The sequence below is a fragment of the Rousettus aegyptiacus genome, unplaced genomic scaffold, assembly GCF_014176215.1.
Source record: "Rousettus aegyptiacus isolate mRouAeg1 unplaced genomic scaffold, mRouAeg1.p scaffold_m13_p_1, whole genome shotgun sequence".
In the NCBI taxonomy this organism is placed as follows: Eukaryota; Metazoa; Chordata; class Mammalia; order Chiroptera; family Pteropodidae; genus Rousettus; species Rousettus aegyptiacus.
In genome coordinates this window covers 169,225,640-169,247,418 of record NW_023416284.1, presented here as the reverse complement: position 1 = coordinate 169,247,418, position 21,779 = coordinate 169,225,640, and the positions used below count along the sequence as shown (strand labels likewise).

The window sequence follows — 21,779 nt, the reverse complement described above, 5'->3', positions numbered from 1 at the left end:
AGTTAAAAGAAATGAGAACAAAAATATCTGTGCGGCAGCGTCACAGCTCTCGGGCACCATGTGCACAGTTTACGGCAAGGGCAGGCTGCTCACCCAGAAAGGACATTCCAGCGGTCGGTAATCTTCCTACGCTGCTTCTACCCTCACGAAAATAAATGCACTCGGCCAGAGCTGGGCTGTAGAGGGGGCTGTGCTCCCCGCTGGTCCTCACCCGCGCTCTCCCGCCACGGGCTCCGCAGCCCTCGGCTTCTGCTCGCCCGCAGACGCCCCGCGCACAGCCACGTCCCTTCGCGTCTCGCTCTGCGTTCTCACTGTCCACTCTGCCCCACGCCAGGTCCTCTGCAGGCCATGGGGGCTCAGTCTGCTGTCCTCCCCCTCTGGGCTGGTCCCCTGCGCTTCTCACGCCGCTTTGTTCCTGCAGCCGTTCCCTTTGATCCTCCACCTTGCCTCTCCTCTCTTTCTTCTGTCACTTACTATTCCTGCGCATTGTCTGCTTTTCTTTGCCTTGTAGTTTCTTTTTGATTCCAATTTCAGGCGCTCTTTGTTTCTCCTCTTACTTTTTTTATTTTTATTTTCTTATTAGTTCCATGCTCTTGTAGGTTTTTTAAAACTTATTCCATGTCTCCTTTCTCTCTCTTGCCCAGCCCTCCCCCTTTCAGTCCTCTGCTCAATCTGGACTAAATATAGACAGATCCTGTAAATGAAACAACCTCTTTTGGATAAAAATGCTCCAAATCTCGGATGCTTCCCCAGACCCTGCTTCTCCCTAAGGTGGCAAGGGGCTGGGAGCAGGGCGGCGCAGGTGCTGTTCTCCAGCCACTGAGGAGGAACAGGTGCCTCTGCCTCTTCTGGTCCTGGGGTCCCAACACTTGTCCCGGTGGTGTTCCCAGGGGAGACCCGCAGCCCCTGTAATTCATGATCTGGTCTCTCTTGGGCCCGCTTCAGCTTTCACTGAGTTATGGCTGCGAACCCCACATCCTCGGAACGGACACCTGGCCACAGGGAACCACTCAGGCCACTTCTGGGTCCTGTGTGTATCACTGGAGTATCGAGGTCATCGGGGAAAGCTAAGAAGCAGCCTCTCCTTTCACCTAACAACACGGTTCCACCTAGTTAAATGTGCTAGTCAGCCTAAGAGGCTTCTTCTGGAACCTTAAATGGGATTCAGGATAGAAATGTCCTGTCCCTTAGTCTCCCCTTTTTTATCTAACATCTACGATCATACTAGTCTACACTTAGATGAGGCTTAATACGTGCTTTGCATGATTTAATTCTCACAGTCACCCTATGAGGAAGAGATACTATTATTCACATGTAATAGGTGTGGAAACTGAGGCACAGAGATATTGAACGACGTCCCCAGGATCACGCAGTCTTGTGGCAGAGGAAGGACTCAGGATGGGCATCCGGCTACAGAGTCTGGGTCCTCTGACTGTGCTCTCTGCTTTCCCGCCTCCCCCGAATCCCATGACCTTCATTCTTCCTTCTATTCCCTACCCTCAAGCCGGTAAAAGGCAGGATTTTATTTCCCCCATGCCGTATGCTAGTTATACCATAAGCTGGTTTACTTACCATATAAAGAGTAAAGGGGGTTTGGTTTGTTTTGAACACTTTCCCTCTGCATTTCCAGAGAGAGGCTGCGTGTTGATATCGACTGCGAGGCGAATGTTTCACTTATTCCATTGACCACTTCAGAGGAACTCTGGTAGTTGCTGAGGCTGGCTGGTGGCAGTCACCCAACTCCCACGTGAGATACAGAATGTGTCCCTGAGAGCTTCACTCAGATGTCAGCTCCACCCTCGGTGGCTAACGACATCCCTGAGAGGACAGCAGTGGCATGACTTCCTCTGGCAGCAACGAAGGAGGTGGCCGGGGTGGCCTCTGGCTCTCTCCTGCCCCAAAGTTAAAGAGCGGCGCCCACGGCAAGCACCCCGTGTACCTGCAGCTGCCCTGCCTGGGTTGCTGACCGTGGTGGCTTCACAGCAAGGTACAACTGTGGCTGCAGGGACAAAGATCTTAATCTTTTTACTTTCTTCATCTGGCACCTCACAGTGACCTCAGAGAAACAGGATGGAATCAGGGCTCCTTGACAGTATTCTCCACAGAGGCCCAAGGCGTCCCCCACCCGCAAAACAAGCCATGCATATCTGGGGAACCTATCATTTCTCAGGTATCTGGATCTATCAAAGTCTTTAAATACAGAATTTAAGCCTTAATGTCGTGTGATCCCATTGCTCAATTAGCAGTAGCTTACAGTGCACAGGCTGCAGGGTTGTGAAGGATTATTTTATAAATGCGAAGTGCAGTTTACTGCCTGCAGGTCTTGCCATAAGTGACTATGTTTTAAAATATTTCATAGGTTTCATTATTTCAGTCATTTAACAAGTACATTTGGAGTAGAATCTCTTCTCCTTTTTCATTTCCAAATCTATTTCTCATTTATTCCAAATCCTACATGAATGGTTTCCCGCCTGGTATTCTAGGATTCTGATTTGTCCTCAAGGGCATCGAGGAAGGCCTTCCATCTATTTTCAGAATTTCCTACAGAAATTGTGATTTTATGATAAGGTTGTACTTACTCACTGAAAAACATTTCATTTCCTTCAAGTAAAATGACGAGCGACCCCAGGGGCGGTCATGCCGATCAGAAGGTCTGATCAGCATTCATCAACTGAAATGCAGGAAAATGTAAATAAGTTATTGTATGAGAAAATGAATTGGTTTGGAACGTGGAGACTTTCAACATGTGGGGTTCACATGGGGAAATGATGCTTGACGAGAGGACAGGGCCCTGCTGCTGCACCGTCACCCAGTTCGAAATCTCACCGTCGCTGTGTCAGTGAGATTTGTCTTATGTACTTATTACACACATCTCTGTTTCAAGGGGGTGTCAAAACACAGTGACTAACAGGTCCATCATTTTTGTTGTTGGTGTTCAAACGTGCCCATAGGGTTCAGCGGCCACTGAGGTCTTAGATCATTCTAGGATCGAAGACTAAATAATAAAAATTGTCACCCACTTTACCACTAACTGGGGTTATTGCAACTGGCCGTGCATTTTTTAGTGGATTCCCTGATCTCTCTCTTCCAGGACACCCTTGCTGTGGGAAGACTAGGGGTCCATCTTGTGCAGCGCTGGCCCTGGGGAGCCACTGACACTGATCAAGAGGGTGAATGTCCTTATACCTGGGGTGACGTGGCAGCTGCTGCTCCCATGTCTTCGCAGAGATGGGAGAATGAGGGCAACGGCTACTTAGTGTCATTTCCTTTGTTAACGAAAATCCCAAAAGAAATTAAAAGGGAGTTTGATTCATATATGATTTGCAAACCAGGGACACAGCCCTCGGTATCAACCAAAAACATGTTCCGAGATGAGAAGGGGAAGAACGGGGCTTATTTTAAAAGCCCTAAGTTAACAAAGAGATGAGTTGCTAGGGGCGACAAGACCACAAACTTACATCATTCATTTTGGATTGGTGGGGGCAACTGGACTTTCAACGGCCGGCTGACTCAGTGGTCAAGCAAGTGGAACTGTGAGATGAGAACAGCGGGAAACAGACGATTAGACATTTTTCATTTGGTGAAACTGAGGGTCCTTATGACTTGAATTAAATTTAGCTCTAGAAATTACATCTATCTCTCCCTATACCCCTCAGAGACCCAGACTATCTCTCCCAGATAATCAGCAACCCCCGAGGCCACCGAGGGCAATTGCTCTGACAAGACTAATGGTCACAAGACCTGGATCTCTGGCAGGCTAAAGGGCTAAAGATAACATGTTGACTTAAGTTATGTTTCAGCTCCTGAGCCCTAAAGTGGCATGACTCCAGGCTACCTTCCCATGAGACCAGACAGAGGGAAGCTGGAAAAGACCTCAGCGTTGAACTCAAGACCTGAAGAAATGATTTCTCACCCTTACTGCACCTCCGGTCAGTCAGCTCCCAGGCAACTGTGAACCCCTAGCTCATGATGTCTTGTGATGTTGCCCTGTATAATCTGTAACCTGCATGCCGTCAGGAGTTTGAGCTTTTGAACATCAGCTTCCCGTTCTCCTGAATGGCACCGTTCATCAATAAAATAGCCAATATTTTTCCACTGCAATCCTTGGTGTTTAGTGTTTGGCTCTGCTAGTGCTGGGCAGATGAACTTTTTCTGTTCGCTAACACTAACTCTGGTTCAGGCTTTAGCACAAAAGCTTACCAACAGAAATTAAAAGCACAGAGCGACTGTTCGTTCTGCAGGCAGTTTCCAAGTTCAAGGGGCAGAGCCGTGCTCTGTAAGCAGCCTCTGAGTTCTAACTGCAAAAATCCAAATGTTGGGCCACAAATTATGACGTTAAAGTTCCTGTAAGTTTTCACCTACTTCAGCCTTTCATAACACTTAGTAATTAGAACCCTAGTGAAGGACTTAAGAATCATGCTTTGAGCACTGCCCCATGCCAGGCTCTGCTTTAAATGCAGGGGCTGCAGGAAGGAAGGTCACTCACTATCCTTGTCCTCAGGAAGCTCCTGGCCTAATGAGAAATGAGATCATATTGACTAAAGGGATACAAGACAATCTTTGGATCCCTTTATTAGAAGTTGGACGAAGATGTTAATAGGAACACAAAGGAAGGACTTTCTGGGAGGGAAGGTGGTGACAGAAAGGTGGGAGGAGGTGACATTTGAACTGGCCCATTGAAGAATGAGAGAGGGTTTTGCAGGAGCAGAAGAGCTGGGGAACCTGGTTTTACTCTGAGACCACGTGAGGGGGGAGACATGAGCTTTGATGATGTCTCTTGATAATCACTCCAATGTTCTGGCTTCTTTTCCCAAGCCTGGAGATTTCTTAAATATTCATCTTATTGGTTTCTAACGCAATAGTTCTCCTAGTTTGCTGCCTGGACCAGGAAGAGCGGCAACTAGGACTTGGTTAAAAATGGAAGCTCTGGGGCCCAACCTGAATTGGAAACTCTTGGAATTTCACCTGATACAGACTCAGGCACCCAGAAGCTGAGAATGATCTGGGTTGTTTTGGGTGCTTTCAACCTAGAAGAGGCAGGATGACCCACTTGAGGTTTCTGCCTTGGCCTTCAGGTCCGTGGGGCGCGCTGCCCTCTCTTGACGTTTTCATAACGGTCGGTCGTGCAGTTGGAGGAGAGAGGCGCTCTCACAGGTCCCTGAACCAGATTCATTTTCCCATCAAAACTGGTAGAGTGACCGGGAGCCATAGCTAAGCAGCCATAGGGATGGCGCTGGGGTGACACTGGCCTCCTCCTGAGTTGTGCAACGGAGCCCTGCAGCCCTCCTAGGGACATTCTGCTCCAGGGCTGCTCCCATCCCAGTGGGGGAGGGTGTCTTTCTCCTAGACCGCTTGGTCAGGTGACACAGTGGCGGAGCGTACTTAAGCAGCAACGCGGAAGGACGGGAGCGTGCCGAGGGACGGAGGACGGCGCGGGACATGCTGCCCCCAGAGCTGCGGGGGGTCCCTCTCCCGCCGCCGCCGCCGCTGCTGCTGGCGCTGCTGTTGCTGCTGCAGCCGCTGCAAAACTCTGCCCGCGGCGCCAAGCGCTTCGACCCCACGTGGGAGTCCCTGGACGCCAGACAGCTGCCCGCCTGGTTCGACCAGGCTAAGTTCGGCATCTTCATCCACTGGGGCGTGTACTCCGTGCCCAGCTTCGGGAGCGAATGGTTCTGGTGAGTGCGCCTCCCTCTGTAGTCTCCGGCCCTGCTTCTGTGTCCTGGCCTCCGGCCAAGTCTCAGCCCGCAGCCTTGGCCTGGTTGTTTTGCTTCCTTGTCAGTTTCGTCTCCCACTGTTGTAACCGCGTTTAGAATTTCCGGTGTTAAACGTATAATTTAGTGTACAAGCGCTTCGTCCTGGGTGAACACTGACCTTTTCCTGTGTGACTGTTGTTTTCAGACACTTAAAGTGGCCCCGGCTTCTTAGCCTCAAGTTGTAGTTTTCACGCTACAGTGTAACCATCGACTGATTAAACGAGCAGAAATTAATCAACTTGTGTAGAGTCAAATGATGTGCAGTGAAGCTTGGGCCTAAACTGTCCCTTGAGACTCAGACTCGATGCCCTATCAGCTACCTGCCAATTTTCAGTCGTTCAGTCACGAAGTGTGGTTAAACAAATTCATGAGATGGGAAATATCTGTTCATTTGGGTGTGCACTGGCTCTCAGTCAAACTGTTACCATGTGTGCCTCAAGAAAAATTTTTAAAAAGGTTCTAGAATGTTACCTTAATTTCAAAAACCTTCATTATTAATAGGCTATATGGAAGGTGTTGCACAAATTGCTCTTCAGATTTTACCTTGAGACCTATGTAAAAATGTGCATGTAATCTCTTACAACTGTGAAGTGTTTCAGATACCTTTCCTGATTAAATATTTCAGGTATTAAATTCCTCAAGATAGAAATGTTACCAAATATATGCGTTGTGTATATGTGTGTGCATATATATTTTCCTAAGTAAAATTCCTATATTGGTAAGTAAAATAAAAATGAGTTTATGGAAGTGTACTTTACATATTATGTAGTGTACATCAAATTTAACATATACTATATATAGCAGATACGATATAGAGTATACTTGATATACTTTGTAACATTTTCTGCAGATTAACTTTCTACAACCAGTAAATATTATTAAATTAGGCCAGTTGTGTAAACTATGTTGTAAAACAAGGGACTCTTTCTTCTTGCACTATGTTTTACCAAACATTTACTTCAAGATGTTATAAATCTTTCTTTGCAAGTTTTGTGCTGTAAGGCATTTTGGGGTTATTTTTGAAATGTTTCAGGTTAGCTAGGTACATAAATTAACAGTTTTTCTTCTTTTATTAAACATAATACATATTTTAAATTATCATTTTGTTCAGCCGTGAAGAATAAGTAAATATACATTTGATGCTGGAAGAGGATTTGACATTTGTTAATTGACACTAGTGTTCTGCCGAAAACAGCTAGTTTCGAGAAATTTTATTCTTTGTAATTGTTAACTTTTCGCTTTCTACAAATGAACACAAGGTTGTTTGTTATGACCTAGAACGATAAAGATATTTCTCAAACCAAACAAAATAAAGGTCTGGAAGTACTGGTGGTCTGGAAGTACATTAACCTTGTGCAGGTTTATATAACATTTATGGTTTCCCTCTGTGTGCTTTCTAAACCTCTGCTCCCCATCCCAGTTTGACTGGTGGGCAGTCGACAGTAGTGGTGAGTATATCTGACTATCCTTAATGGCAATTTAAAACCAAATAGAAATGATGGACTGTTGAGGTACCCTTTTTCATGTCTATTAGTATGAAATTTGAGAAGTGGCTTCAGACAATATGGAAAATGCAGGTTCAAATTAGACTGTGCTAAGAGAAAAATAGGATAAATCCTTTTGTTCAACTTTCTGACTCCCAGTTTCTCTCCTGTAGTTCAACTCATAAGGTAAAAATGTGTTATGGATCAATTCAAATACTTCCACTTCAAGGTCTAGAAAACACAAATAAAATGTGTATTAACAAGCTTGTTATCATACATAAGGAGACAGTTAGAGGTAGTTGGTTCATTGATGAAATTGAAAACAGGCTCTTTCTGTCATCCTCAGTCTGTTGACTTGTTCCTTCATGGTCACATGATGACAGCCAGACATCACTTCATACAACCTTGTCCAAAGGCAGGAAGGCCTTATTTCCTTCTTATTAGAGAAGAAACCATTCCCAGAATCTCCCAAGTTGGCTTCCCCTTAAATTCCATTGGCCAACACGGCTCACATGTCTATGTCGAAGCTGCAATGGAAGCTGGGAAATTACGAATCTGACTTTTGAGCAAGCAAACAATAGCGTCTGTGACATATGTCTTTAATGAAGTCTCAGCAGAAATAACCTGATCATCTTTGGAGATGTACTGCTGATTATAGGTCTGTTCATCCTGTAGAAATATTTTTATGAAAACAGTGGTGGTGGAAAAAGTAGATGGGCCAGAGATGGGGCTTTGGACTATTTTTCTTGAGAATTGTTACTGCTATGTTTATCTAAAATGTATAATTATGTTTTCTGATGTAGTTTTCCTCATGAAGCCTTGCTTAGGAATGTAGGCCCCATTGTGCAGAATAAATACATATAACAGTAATCCTTGAAGGTCGAGTCAATATAGTAAAATAACAGCATCTTCTAAATTTTACTGTTGCATTCTCCCACATTGGTTCTGTGCTAGTGAATATAATAGATCCATGTTATGTTTTAGACACATAACCTTCCCTTTGAAGCCTTCTTCACTTATGTTACAAAGATACATACATGCTACAATCTGAAAGTGGAGAATCAATAGCAAATGGATGGCTGGGCTGTCTAGAATGTTCTAGTTTATGAGCTGAGTAGATTTCACAAAGGGATAGATGGAAACAAGGGGAGTTTGGGCTTATTTAAGCTTTCCTTAAAGTAAAGTCAAATGAATGGGGAAATAAGCAAGAGTCTGGGTTATATTTGAGTGAGGGGGAATTAGTAAAGGGAGCTGGTACAAGTATTTCAAATGTTTCCATGTATGCTCTTTATGTGCTGTTCTGTTCCTCCCCTTAGGTGGTATTGGCAAAAGGAAAAGATACAAAATTTTGTGAACTTTATGAAAAATAATTACCCTCCTGGTTTCAAATACGCAGATTTTGGACCACTATTTTCAACAAAGTTTTTTAATGCAAGCCAGTGGGCAGATATTTTTCAAGTTTCTGGTGCCAAATACGTTGTCTTAACTTCCAAACATCACGAAGGTAAATGTGACATCTATGAACACTGACAATGGTTATTAAATATAAAGTAGTATTTTTGGAAGAAGAAACTAAAGCGAGGTCGTTCACATGAAATCTGAGTTTTCTCTTAGGAGCAATCTTAAGTGGTTACTGATATTTGCTTATAATTTACGGGACAACATGTTCCCCAGTTAAGAAGCATTAGGGATGCAGGAAATCAGACCCTCCATACAACAGAGAAAAAAATTTAAAAATGATCACATTTTGTTATATGCATATTTAACAATGTTTCCAAAATTTGATTAAAGTTGTTTGAAGTGGGATGTGGGTTGCAGGTCAAAGTATGTAATTGGAATTGCACTCTTTCCTTAACTATCTTTTTTTTTTTTTACACCTATAGCATCTGGTAGTCCTAGGTGGTCTATAGCATCTGGTAGTCCTAGGTGGTCTATAGCATCTGGTAGTCCTAGGTGGTCTCCCGTCCAAGTGCTAACTAGTCCCGACCCTGCTTAGCTTCCGGGATCAGACGAGATTGAGCACATTCAGGGTGGCATGGCTGTCGACTCTTTCCCTAACTTTCATTCCATGTCTGTAATGCATCCTGGGAAGGCACCATGGGGGTTATGGCATTGCAGTCTTGCATCATTACCAACACACATGGCTGTGCTTTGGGCCAATTCTTAGATGGCCAAATGGTGGCAAATTTGCTAGTGATGAAAGTGACACAGATCACCTGAAAGGAAAAGGACTATGGAACTGTAATTGTGCCCAGAAATATCAGAGATGGGGGAAGAATATCTGAAAGAAAACAGGGGTAGTATTAGTCAAGGGTCTCCAGAGAAATGGAACCCACAGAAAGCATAATAAATATAATGAGATTTATTACAAGAAACTGACTCATGGAGGCCAAGAAGTCAAGACCCAGGAGAGCTCTGGTATAGTTCCAGTATGAGTCTAAAGGCCTGAGAAGCAGGAAAGTAGATGCTGTAAGTTCTAGCCAAGTCTGAGTCCAAATATATGAGAATATCAATGACTCAGTTCAAGGACAGGGATAGAAAAAGAATTCTTTCTTATTTGGCTTTTTATTCTATTTAGGCCTTCGACAGATTAGACGAGGCCCACTGCACTGAGGAGGGCAAGCTGCTTTACTCAGTCGACCTAGTCAAATGATTCGCTCATGCAGAAATACTCTCATGTAATAATGTTACCAAATATCTGGTCACCCTGTGTCCTAGTCTAGTTGACAGATAGAGTTAACCATCACTGTGGTCCTATGTCAATAGAATTGTTTCCACCCATTCCCACTCTAGTATTTATAAGATCAAAGAAATGTCAAGAAACTGTTATTGTTTTAACTTCATGTTAAGTCATTTCACAATTTCCTCTGTATGACCATCTTTGCCTTGGAATAAGAAATTTTGCCTCATCATTTTTAAGAGTAGGGAGGAGAATAGGAGAGAAGAACCAAAACCAGAAATCTGTAATTACCTTAGAATATTTTCCCCCTTGGCCACATTCTAGTGGCTTAATAATTTCCTCCTAATATATTTCTCCTGCTTAGATGAATATTTATGAAGTGTATTTGCTTAGGAACATGTTGATTTCTTACTCTAGGAACTCGTGCCAAACTATATGGCATGAAGTAGTATATAGTGAGCTTACTGAGAAACAAAACAAAACAGCTCTTAATTACACTGTGAGGGCAGATGATGCGGCTCACATTTACAAATTTTCTAGGACCCATGTTGTCAGATGTTTCCATTGCTTATGGAAAAGCCCCTGCTGAGCTGGGCTGGGCGGGAAGACTACTGTGCGAGCTTCAGGTGGTGATACTGAACTGAAGACCCATGTGGTTTTAGCCCTGCCGGACGTTAGGGCCTGTGAGGTTGAAACATTTTGAATAAGACTTTACATATCTACACTGCTTTGAAGTTTACCACAAACATCGTTGGAACAAGCGTGAGCTCTTTTAAAAGCTCTAAATGTACATTAAATCTCACCTTAAAGGTCAAAAAAAAAAAAAAAAGCTTCTTAAAAAAGAATCTAAAGAGTGCGTTCATCTTATACTTGTCCTAATTTATAGGAGTAAAATGTTTCGCCCAAAGCACTTTGTGTTATGTCTATTCTCAGAAATTCTTTTAGATTTCAGTGGGATAATAACAATGTACCTATGTTCCTAGGCATTAACTAAAAATTTTGAGGCTTTTACATAATTTCTTGAGTATTTCATTTTATATATTGCTTCTAATATTTTGTATATAGAACAACTAGCAATTTAAATGCAAATTCCTTTTAAATATGAATTATTTCAAAGTGCCTGTTTAATGGTAGACGTTATTTTTCTTACCTGTTAGTTGGTACGTAATTCACTTTTAGGTAATTTAAAGAGCACTATCAAAGTCTATGACTTTAGAGTAAGAGGAGATCACAAATGGTGGGTATTGTATTCTAAAACTGCTGAGGAATTGGGGCTTCCCCACCCCCACCACCGCAACCCCTCATTAAATGAATAATGAGCCTAAGGGAGATTTACAGCTAAGAATCACATACAATAAAATAAATAATCTTAAAACCAGGAAACATACTTTAATCGTAGCTGTGATTTGCTAAGGTTGGTTGTTGATTTTGTCTTAGACCCAGTGTTAGCAATCGGCGGAAGGGTATAGCAGAGAGCAATGCAGACATGATACTGCTTCGTCAAGGAGCTTTTATTCTAAGAAGGAAAATACAGGAGACAGATCAGACTATACAGACTTATGGGTACCCTGAGGGTTACTTTGAAAAACCTCGGCATATGATTTCACTTACATGTGGAATCTAAGGAACAAAATAAACGGACACACAAAATGAAACACAGACTCTAGATACCGCGAACAAACACTGGCGATTGCCGGATGGGAGGGAGCTTGGGGGGCTGAGTGGAAAAGGTGAAGGGATGAAGAAGTAAAAATTGGTAGTCACGAAAATTTATGGGCACGTAGAGTACAGCATGGGGGGCATAGTCAACAATGCTGTAATGACTGCGTGTAGTGCCAGATGGGTACTGCACCCACCGGGGGATGACTTCATAAATTATGTAAATGCCTAATCATTATGCCATATGCCTGAAACTAATACAAAACTAAATACAATTTTAGAAACCTCAGTTCTGCCTTTTTAAAATTCTCATATAAAAGCAGAATATGTGCTATAAAAAAATTGACATAAAACAGTTGTTTGTAGAAGCAGTTCTTTACACGTTACGTGCATGATCGAATTTCTTTTTGGCATTTGTACAGGTAGAGATTTACTAAGATAAAATCTGTATGCTTACACAGGTTTTTAATATAATTGTACAGGCTTCACCTTGTGGGGTTCCGAGTACTCGTGGAACTGGAATGCTGTGGATGAGGGTCCCAAGAGGGATCTCGTTAAGGAACTTGAGGGAGCTATTAGGAAGAGGACCGACCTGCGTTTTGGACTGTACTATTCCCTTTTTGAGTGGTTTCATCCATTCTTCCTCGACGATCAATCTAGCTTATTCAAGAAGCGACAATTCCCAGTTTCTAAGGTGTTACCTGAGCTCCATGAGTTGGTGAACAAGTACCAGCCCGAGGTCCTGTGGTCAGATGGCGATGGAGGGGCGCCAGACTCCTACTGGAACAGCACAGGCTTCTTAGCTTGGCTGTACAATGAAAGGCATGTATGCTGTGAGAGTTGTTATAATGACCTTAAATGAGCCTAAGACATGGATAACATTTCATTCTTTTGCTTCTTGAAATAGTTCCTTTCATGTCCATGTGTGGTATAAGGGAGGAAATCATTATAAATAATGCTTATCGAATATGTCGGTATTTACTCAAGACAAGCAAGAGTTACAAATCAGAAGTCAAATACAACTCAATAGTCTGATTTTGAAATCAGATCAAAAATCAAGGAATCCAGAATTTTGAAGACATTAATTTTGTGGGTCCCCACCTTCATCTCCTGTTCTGGGACAACTCTTGTTTACTCATGCCTGTTTCTGATTATGTGCTTTTCGATTCCTCTAATTGCTTCTTCTTTCTATCCTCTTACCCTTTTGATAATCTTTGCTGCCCAACGTCCTCTTTGTCTGTTTCCTTTATTTTCTTAATCATCAGCATTTTCACCTCTTCCTATTTCCTATTGCTTTCTAGCATGTTCTGGCCTGCCCCTTTACAACAGGGAGTTCTGATTGAACTCCTGTGAGGTATAAATTATATGGAACAAATTTATATTTGTAACTAGAAGGTACTTGGTATTGTGTTATGAAGTCAGGGAGTGTTCTGCTTGTATTCCCTAGGCCCACAAAGGGTGTACATACACACATTCTGGAGAGCTCTTGATATTTAAAATAGCATTTCTCCAGGTACTCCTTCCAACAGGAAAGACTGGGAGCCATCCACTTTAATTTGAGAATCAAACTGTCCCCTCTAAGTACAGAGATGCAAGAGACACCACCTGCTGTGATAAATAAAGTTATGGACTTATTTCATGCCACAGTGAATTCCATGATGGCAACAGTTGACTTTCCTGAGAAGTTTCAATACTAGGCGCAATTGTAAGAGAAAGAGAAAGGCTAGAATGTGTATAAGATAGTGGGTGAGAAGAACGTCTTGACTGTAAATTCAGTGCTGGCTATCATCCACAATATGGAGGGAGCTTCAGATAATAGTGTAATATTTTTATAAGCCTTAAAAGTGTAATACTTTTATAATGTATGTGCCAGGCACTGGGCTAGGTGTTTTATATGTTATTTCTGTTCTAACAATAGATGAAGTAATTGATAATTTGGAGGACTTAGGTAAAAAGCTTAGAAAGTGGTTGAGACAGGATTGGATTCCACCCAGGCCTATTTGACTTCAAAGCCACAGACTTTGTGTTGTATTAGGCTATGATGAATTTTCAGGAGTGGATTTCAGTCAGACCTCTTTTCAGTGACATTTCCTTTTGTGTAAAAAAAAAAAATTGTTTTTATTTATAAAAAGTTTACTTTTCATTTCAGCCCAGTTCGGAACACAGTAGTCACCAATGACCGATGGGGAGCTGGTACCATCTGTAACCATGGTGGCTACTATACTTGCAGTGATCGTTATAACCCAGGATATCTTTTGCCACACAAATGGGAAAACTGCATGACAATAGACAAGTTTTCCTGGGGCTATAGGAGGAATGCTGGAATCTCTGACTATCTTACAATTGAAGAATTGGTGAAGGTACAATGAAATGTCCGATAACTATTATGGTAATATTCTTAATAGAGCGGGTGTGTGAATTACTATTTTATAATGTGTAAGGCTCAATGGCCTATAAACACAGGACATTCTTCTGTCTTCCATGTTTGTTCTCCTAGGTAGTAACTATATATCCATGTTTCAGTCTATAAATACAACATATTAACACATTCACAAAGGAATTATTTTATCTAAGAACTATATTCTTAATTTTTTAGCAACTGGTACAAACTGTTTCATGTGGAGGAAATCTTCTGATGAATATTGGGCCCACACACGATGGCATCATTTCTCCAATTTTTGAGGAACGATTAAGGCAAATGGGGAGCTGGCTAAAAGTCAATGGAGAAGCCATTTATGAAACGAACACTTGGAGATCCCAGAATGACACTGTCACCCCACATGTATGGTATGTTGTTCTCATCACCAAGTACTATTTAATAGAAGAAGGCATTTAGAATTTCTCCATATATATATATATATATAATTTGTCACTGACTCCAGAACTACTATACATAATTCTTACTGATTTTTAATATGTATAGTCACTGCTCTAATTTGCCAGCCCTCAGTCCTGTACCTCCTCCCTTCCGGGGACCTTGTTCATTCTACTCTTGCTACCCCTTCTTTTGGTCATACCTTAGACCTGAACCACCTACCAGTAATGATACTCCTTCTGTGACCTCAGTTTGAAGCATTCTACTGTCTAACCCCTTATATTTCAGCTCACGCCGCATAGCATTTCAGCTTCCAAAGTGTTCTGTAATCCATTGATTATACCATCTTTGACCCCGTCATGTTTTATCTGTCCCTCATGTCTTACCCTCTCAAGTTCTCCACCCTCCCCCCCCCCCCCCCCCCGCCGCCCTTATCCAGGTCAGATTATATAGCTGGTAATTTCATTGCATATTCCCTCAATTCCTTAACTGTCTCTCTCTCTTTCCTACTCGTTGAAATCTCAACTTGGATTAAGTTCAGCTCTGCTTATTCCATGCTGGTCCCTTGGCAGCTACACACACGCACACACTGTCAAATAACCCCATTTTTGGCTTTAAGGCTGACCCTTGTGAACTGGATCGCATCACGTATTTTCCACTCAAGGACGCGGTTTTAGTAATTCTCCCCATTCGCTTCTCATCTTCAATTTTCCCTCTTTATTAGATACTTTCTTAACGTTATACAAATATTTCTTTCATCCTAAAAACGTTACCTTTCGACCCTTCCTAGATGCCACCTTCCCATTTCTCTCATTTCCTTTATAGTAAAACATGTTAATTGTTTTTACTTCGTATTTCCAATTTCTTGCTTCAGTTCCTCTCTTGGACTCACTCTGGTCAGGCTCCACCTCTTAGAACTGCACAATGCCGCGGTTTTCGGGGCCCACAATAACCTCTCCCTTGCCCGATCCAGGGGCAGCTCCCAGATTCTCTTTTCTGAGCTTACGGCAGCATTTGTCTCAGTTGATTGTTGTGTCTCCTTGTCTTCCTTTGCCTGTCGGCTGCTCCTTCTTAGTTTCCTTTACTGGTTCCACCTCAAGTTCCCAACCTCTGAATCTGGAAGTACCCTGAGGCTTAGGCTTTGGATTTCTATTCTCTATTCTCTATTTAGTTTAATTCCTCAAAGGGATATCACCCATTTTCATGGCTTTCAATGCTTTACTGATGACCTCTACAATGCAGACTTCTTTTCTTGAACTCCTGACTCCTAAATTCAACTTCCTAGTCAACATCTCCACTTGGAAGTATACGGATCTTAAACCTGTTAAGTTTAAAACATATGTCCTAATTTTTAAATTGTGCTTTAAATGACCTTCGCTTACCATCCTATCCTGTTAATGGCAGCTTCATATTTTTAGGTGGTTGTCAGGCCAAAAACTGGTGTCCTTAACTTCCCTTTTATATCCCACAGCCAATCCATCAGCAAATATCGTAACCTCTATATTTGAAATATCCAAATCTGACCACTTATCCTCTCTGTGGCAACTTTCCTTTTAGTCTCCATTGTCTTTTCTCTAGATTACTTCAGTAGTAGCAGCTCCTTGACTGATGTTTCCATCCTTAGCCCTTTATTTGCCACAAAACTTCTAAAATAATAAATCAGGTGACGTCAGCACCACGCTCGACTTCCTCCGACGGCGTCCGGTCGTAGAGAAAAGCCAGGTGTTACAGAGACTTACCGGGTCCTATATAAAGTGGCTCCTTGCGGTCGCTGCGATCTCGTCTGCCATGGGGCTATTCGGGCCGTGCGTTCTCTTGCATTGGGAGTTCTCTGCTGGCCGGTCTCTGTCCCCAGCTACCCACATGCCGTCCCTCGTGCTCTTTGGATTTCCTCAAGGCCACCTCCTCACAGAAGGCTTCCCGGACTATTCCCTGCCTATTTAAAATACAATCATGCCCCAGATCCCTCCTTTCCAACCGAGCATGCTCTAGCCTTACCTGCCTTCAGTTTGCTCCATAGCATTTAATCATCACCTGACATGTATTTATTTGCTCATTCTAATTTTCCCCACTCCAGTGTTAGCTCTGTGAGGACAGAGATGTTTTCAGTGCTATGTCTCTGGTTCTAAAAGATTTCAATAACTGTTAAGTTAAATAATTGAGTGAAAAAAGGAGCAAATTCTGTTTTCTTTGTCTAGAGCGTACTCTTTTTACCTTTTCTATTTTTTTTTTCTCATTCGTTCTTTAAGTCTCAGGTTAAATGTCACTTTCTTGGAGAGGCTTCTTGCTGATGATGTAATCTAAAAAAATTCCTGTGCTATAATTTTTCAATTTCCTTTTCTTTCATGGTACTTACCGGAACTCAGGCTTTCATATTAATTGTGGGATTATTTAATGTCTTCCCCACTCTAGTCTCAGTTCCATAAGAACAAGAACTCAAGTACGTGGTTTTCTAACACCAAGCACAGTACTTGGTTCAGCACTGACACGTATGCATCTGTTGAATGAAGGAACACGGAGATTTGAATCAAGGGTAGAAAGCCATCTGCTCTTGCATCTTCCCGACTCTTTACTCATCTACCCTGCCAATTTCCAATTCTATGAGAACAGTCCGATGAAGAGCAATATTAGAAAAATCTTTGTTCTAAGAACTTTTTGGTACTGGGGAAGTAGGGGAAGAAGGTGCTGTGATATTGTCATTTACAAGAAGAAACATGTTTCTGGCAGCAGAGTTCCTAAAACTCTTAGACTTTCCCAAGTGCTGAGAGCTATAAAGGGGTCTTGTGTTATGTTAATGAGACGACTTTTTGGGGCACCACAGGATAGGGGCTGGTCACCAGGAGACCTAATCCTTTAGAGGTTTGAAACTTTAAGTCCTACTACAGATCTCCAGGGAGGGCAGAGGCTGGAGGTTTAATCAACCATCATTGGCCAGTGATTTAATCAATCATACCCGTGTAATGAGGTTTCCATAGAAATCCAAAAGGACAGGGGTTAGAGAGTTTCCCTCTGGGTTGGTGGAGGTGCTTAGAGGAGTGTGCTGGAAAGGGCCCGGAAATGCCTTCCTGTCCCTCATGCTTGGCCCTGTACATCTCTTCCATCTGGTTGCCCCTGGGTTATACCTTTTTATAACAGACCAATAATCCAGTAAGTAAAATATTTCTGTGATTTCTGTGAGTCGCTTTAGCAGATTAATTGAACCCAAGGAGGGGGGGTCATTGGAACTTCCCATCTATAATCTGTTGGGGTCAGATGCCCAGATGACAACTTGGACTTGTCTTGGAGTCTGAAGTTGGAGGAAGTAGAGAGTCCTTTAAGACTGAGCCCTTAACTTGTGGAATCTGACACTATCTCCACATAGACCAGGTAGACAGTGTCAGAATTGAGTTAAGTTGTATGATCCCCAGATGGTGTCTGAGAATTTTTTCGTGAGATAGGGACCTGTCCACACACACTGGAATTGGGATTGGTACCCTTTGGGTGCTTTTTACATTACCATGGGGCTATTTTCCCTTTCCTCCATTAATGAAGACCTGGCAAATATTTACCAAATGGAAGTATCCCTGTAAATAATTCCAGACCTGACCCAAAAATAATGAGAAATATTACTACGTCTTTTCCCCTTTTTAATAACAGGTATACATCCAAACGAAAAGAAAAATTGGTCTATGCCATGTTTCTCAAATGGCCCACATCAGGACAGTTGATTCTTGGCCAACCCAAAGCAACTCTGGGGTTAACAGAGGTAAGCGGGAATTTTATCTTCACTGTCTCTTTAAATTGTTGACTAGGCTATCCCGATCAAACCGTAGCTTTTAACTTTACAGAGAGCCTTAGATATGTTCCTGTTATTAATCACAAGAGTAATTTTAAAATGAACTTCATTAATGATGATGTTTGGCCAACACCTATGAAAATTTTCTTCCATTTCCCCCCAAAATGACTTATAAAGCAGCTACATTATCTCCATGCATATCTGTGTAAAATATTCTTCAGTTATTCTATGTTGTTCAGGTTCACTGTATGCATCTGATAATCTTTTTCATAAAACTGGAATTGTTATTCCTCTGAATAAAGGTAATATGTCATGGCCTGTCTATGTCAAGTTCATACAAATTTTTGAGAAAGTTAAAGGTTAATCTAACAGTTGTAATCACTAGGTCTGGTATTGAGGTTTAATGCCAGAGGCTAGTATTAAATATTAGGAGAATATATTTTACAGTTTGTTTTTAAGAAATCAACAGTTTCCTTAGAGGTGAGTTGTCCATGATTCTCCTTGCATCATTTTTTCATATTTCATTTCTAACGCCTTCGGCTGATCAGGGAGAAAAGAAGATGGAGTTCGAATCTGATGTTTAATTAATGTTTAATCTGATATATGGCATTATCTTTTTATTTTATCAGTGTTCTCTTTGGCCTTCATCAATACTGTTATTTAAAAGTTCATGGGTTTTGCTTTTATATGCTCTACATGACAAGCAAAGTTTTCTGGTTCAAAATAACTGTAGATATGTAGAAAACTACTTTTTAAATTCACTTAGTAGAAGACTAAGGATATAAAACAATTATAGTAATGACCGGTCACAGTTATGTATGGTTGATTAGTGGGTTACTGGAAAATCTGGGGAGGAAATCTGGCTGGATAAGGGAGGGGAGCCTTTCTCCAAACATTCTGTGTGAAAACTTAATTTGGGCAGATTGGTTCCAGAGTCGTTTTCCCTGACCCTCTCTTCAGCATTTACCCTACTCTGACAGTTCATTCAACCTTCACAGTTCTTCTTCCCCAACTCCGGCGCATTTTTATTTGAGAATATAGGAACTAGAATAAAGGCATAAGACAGACGTATGCACTGTTTGCTCGAGGGTTATTAAAACAGCTTGTGAACTACTAGATACAAGTAAAAAAATGAATCTTCTGTCTACAATGCTTTTTAAGAAATATCAACTACTCCTCAGTAAAATAGGTGAGTCAAAGAGATACATTTGGAGACATTTATGTGTATGTTTTTAATTTCAGGTTAAACTACTGGGACATGGACAGCCACTTAAATGGATCTCTTTGAAACAAAATGGCATCATGGTGAAACTGCCACAGCTCACCTTTCATCAGATGCCCTGTAAATGGGGCTGGGCTCTAGCATTAACTAATGTGATCTAATGTGCAGGAGAGTGGTTCATGCTGCAGTTACATCTAAGACTAGAAAATATCAGGTTTCTATAATTGTCACATATGGAGAAAGCAAATGTAAAATGGGCCAGGAAAAGTCAAGTAATTATTTACGCAAAGCAGCCCCTTTTCCCCTCTTACTCTCTAATTTTTTTTCCCCCTAAATTATCCATGTAATTGTTTTAACTCTCCAGTGCAATCTGTGAAGGGGTTTAGAACAGGCCTCGCCAGGATGTGCCACTTCAGCATGTGAACTATTTTGAGCGGAAGGCAATCGAGACTCTGCAGGCTCATGAGAAACTTTTCTCTCTCCCATAAAGAATTTACATGTGGGGTCATAATAAGACTTATCACCAGAAGTAATTTTTTATGACTTATCTACAGGGCAGGGCAAATGTTCTAATTACTGAACATCTGATTTTCTTATCCTGTGAATGAACTTCCTCCTCGATGAAGCACCAAGGCACCTTACCTCAGCCTTAGCTCAGAATGCCACATATATCTCATTTTAACTTTCCGCCTCTGAACGTCTCATGTATGTGGGGCCTCTGACTCGCTCATGTATGTGGGGTTCCCACACATATGCATGTAATTAAATTTGCTTATCTTCTATCGTTTATCTGTCTTATGTCAATTTGATTAGACCAGTAGAAAGAACCTAGAAGGGTAGAGGAAATTTTCTCCTTTCCTTATGTTTGCTATTGAAGTCTCTTCACATTGAATTTAATTCCAGCTGTGATTCAGAAGTGGAAATTTTTGTTTGAGTAGCTAGGAATTAGGGTTGTTAAGGACTGAATTGTGTCTCCTGCCAAATTCAAGTTGAAGCCCTAACCTCCAGTGCAGCTGTCTTTGGAGACAGAGCCTTTACGGAAGTAACTAAGGTTTCATGAAATCGTAAGGGTTGGGGCCCTCATCCAACACGACTGTTGCCCTTATGAGAAGAGCAAGCGACACCAGCGATGCAAGCGCGCCGAGGAAGGACCGTGTGAAGACACGGTGAGAAGACAGGCCACTTATGAGCCAAGGAGAGAGGCCTCGAGAGAAACCAAACCCAATGGCACCTTCGTCTTTCGGCCTCTAGAAATGTGAGAAAATGAAGTACTTTTGTTTAAGCCACCCGGTCAGTAGTTTATTATGGCAGCCCGAGGAGACTAATACAAGTGGTAGGTTTAAAATAAATCTGGCTTACTATATATTTCCAATGCTTGCTATTATTTTTGTTAAAAAAACTTTTTTTCTCTTGGTTATAAAACTGATGTATACACACCGTAGATATTTTAAAACATACAGAAATGCTCAGAGGTAAAATCACTGTTCGGATCACTACTATTGATATTTTAGTACAGTCATCCAGGTTTTTTGGTGGGGTCAAGAAGGGTTATGAGATTAGAGGTATGGCCTATTTTTGTAGGTGGGCTAATATGAGGTCCAATTTCATTTAATAAATTTGCTTCTTACATTTGCCTCCAACCAAACTAAAGTTGAAAACCTAATTGAAAATTAGGAAATCTTTTCAGATCATCCCTAAGAATAAAGCAAAATAATTAAGCAAAAATAATACTGATTTTTATGTAAATTTAAAGAAACAGTGATTAACTGTTCATTAACCTTGACAAAAGGTGTTCTATATTACCAGATATTTATTTGAAGTCCTGCAAGTTCCATTTTGTCACATTAATTAAATGCAGATATTGCACTGTTTAAAAAAATGATTCGAATAGAAAGTGAAATAGAATATTATTCATATTTCCTAAAATCATGCTAAAATTAAAAAAATGTTTTAAGTTACTCATTGTTGAAGTTCAAATTCTGAAACCATGCCAAAGTATTTACATGAATACTTTAATATTTATAAATCTCTATTAATATTTTATTAGATATACAATGCAGACAAATTAACAGCATCTCAAAAACTAGACTAAGAAAAGACAAGAAAAGGAAAAAAACCCAAATTCTCATAAACAGTGTTATAAGAATCTTAAAAGTAAGATCATTTGTTTGCTTAAAGAGAGAATTTTTGAGTCTAAAACCTATCAGTGGGCACTTAAATTCCTACTCTGTCAACCTTTACCCTTACACATTGAGAATGAAGTAGAAAAATGGAACTATTTAAACAAATTATAGTTAAATGTAGAATATAGTTAATGAGTAGCTATGATAAAGCTAAATGACACAATACAATCCATCAACAAAATGAAAGATACTGAATGGGAAAAGATAA

General features: G+C 41.4%; 1 protein-coding gene across 1 annotated transcript; it reads left to right on the top strand.

Annotated features, from left to right (window-relative positions):
• The first annotated feature begins 5,392 nt into the window (after window positions 1-5,392).
• On the top strand, window positions 5,393-20,760 carry FUCA2 (alpha-L-fucosidase 2). The gene is made up of 7 exons (XM_016119581.2): window positions 5,393-5,675; window positions 8,554-8,741; window positions 12,059-12,398; window positions 13,726-13,936; window positions 14,173-14,363; window positions 18,028-18,136; window positions 19,409-20,760. The coding sequence occupies exons 1-7, from the start codon at window positions 5,440-5,442 to the stop codon at window positions 19,547-19,549; spliced, it is 1,416 nt and encodes a 471-aa protein (XP_015975067.2). The 5' UTR covers window positions 5,393-5,439; the 3' UTR covers window positions 19,550-20,760.
• Window positions 20,761-21,779: the final 1,019 nt, after the last annotated feature.

What these genes read in the sequence shown, in the direction of transcription:
- FUCA2 (XM_016119581.2), top strand. Translation starts at nt 5,440, where the DNA reads ATGCTGCCCCCAGAGCTGCGGGGGGTCCCTCTCCCGCCGCCGCCGCCG. An exon ending in GCTTGGCTGTACAATGAAAG is followed by an intron (nt 12,399 to 13,725) that starts GCATGTATGCTG and finishes TTTTCATTTCAG; the next exon opens with CCCAGTTCGGAACACAGTAG. An exon ending in CAATTGAAGAATTGGTGAAG is followed by an intron (nt 13,937 to 14,172) that starts GTACAATGAAAT and finishes TTAATTTTTTAG; the next exon opens with CAACTGGTACAAACTGTTTC.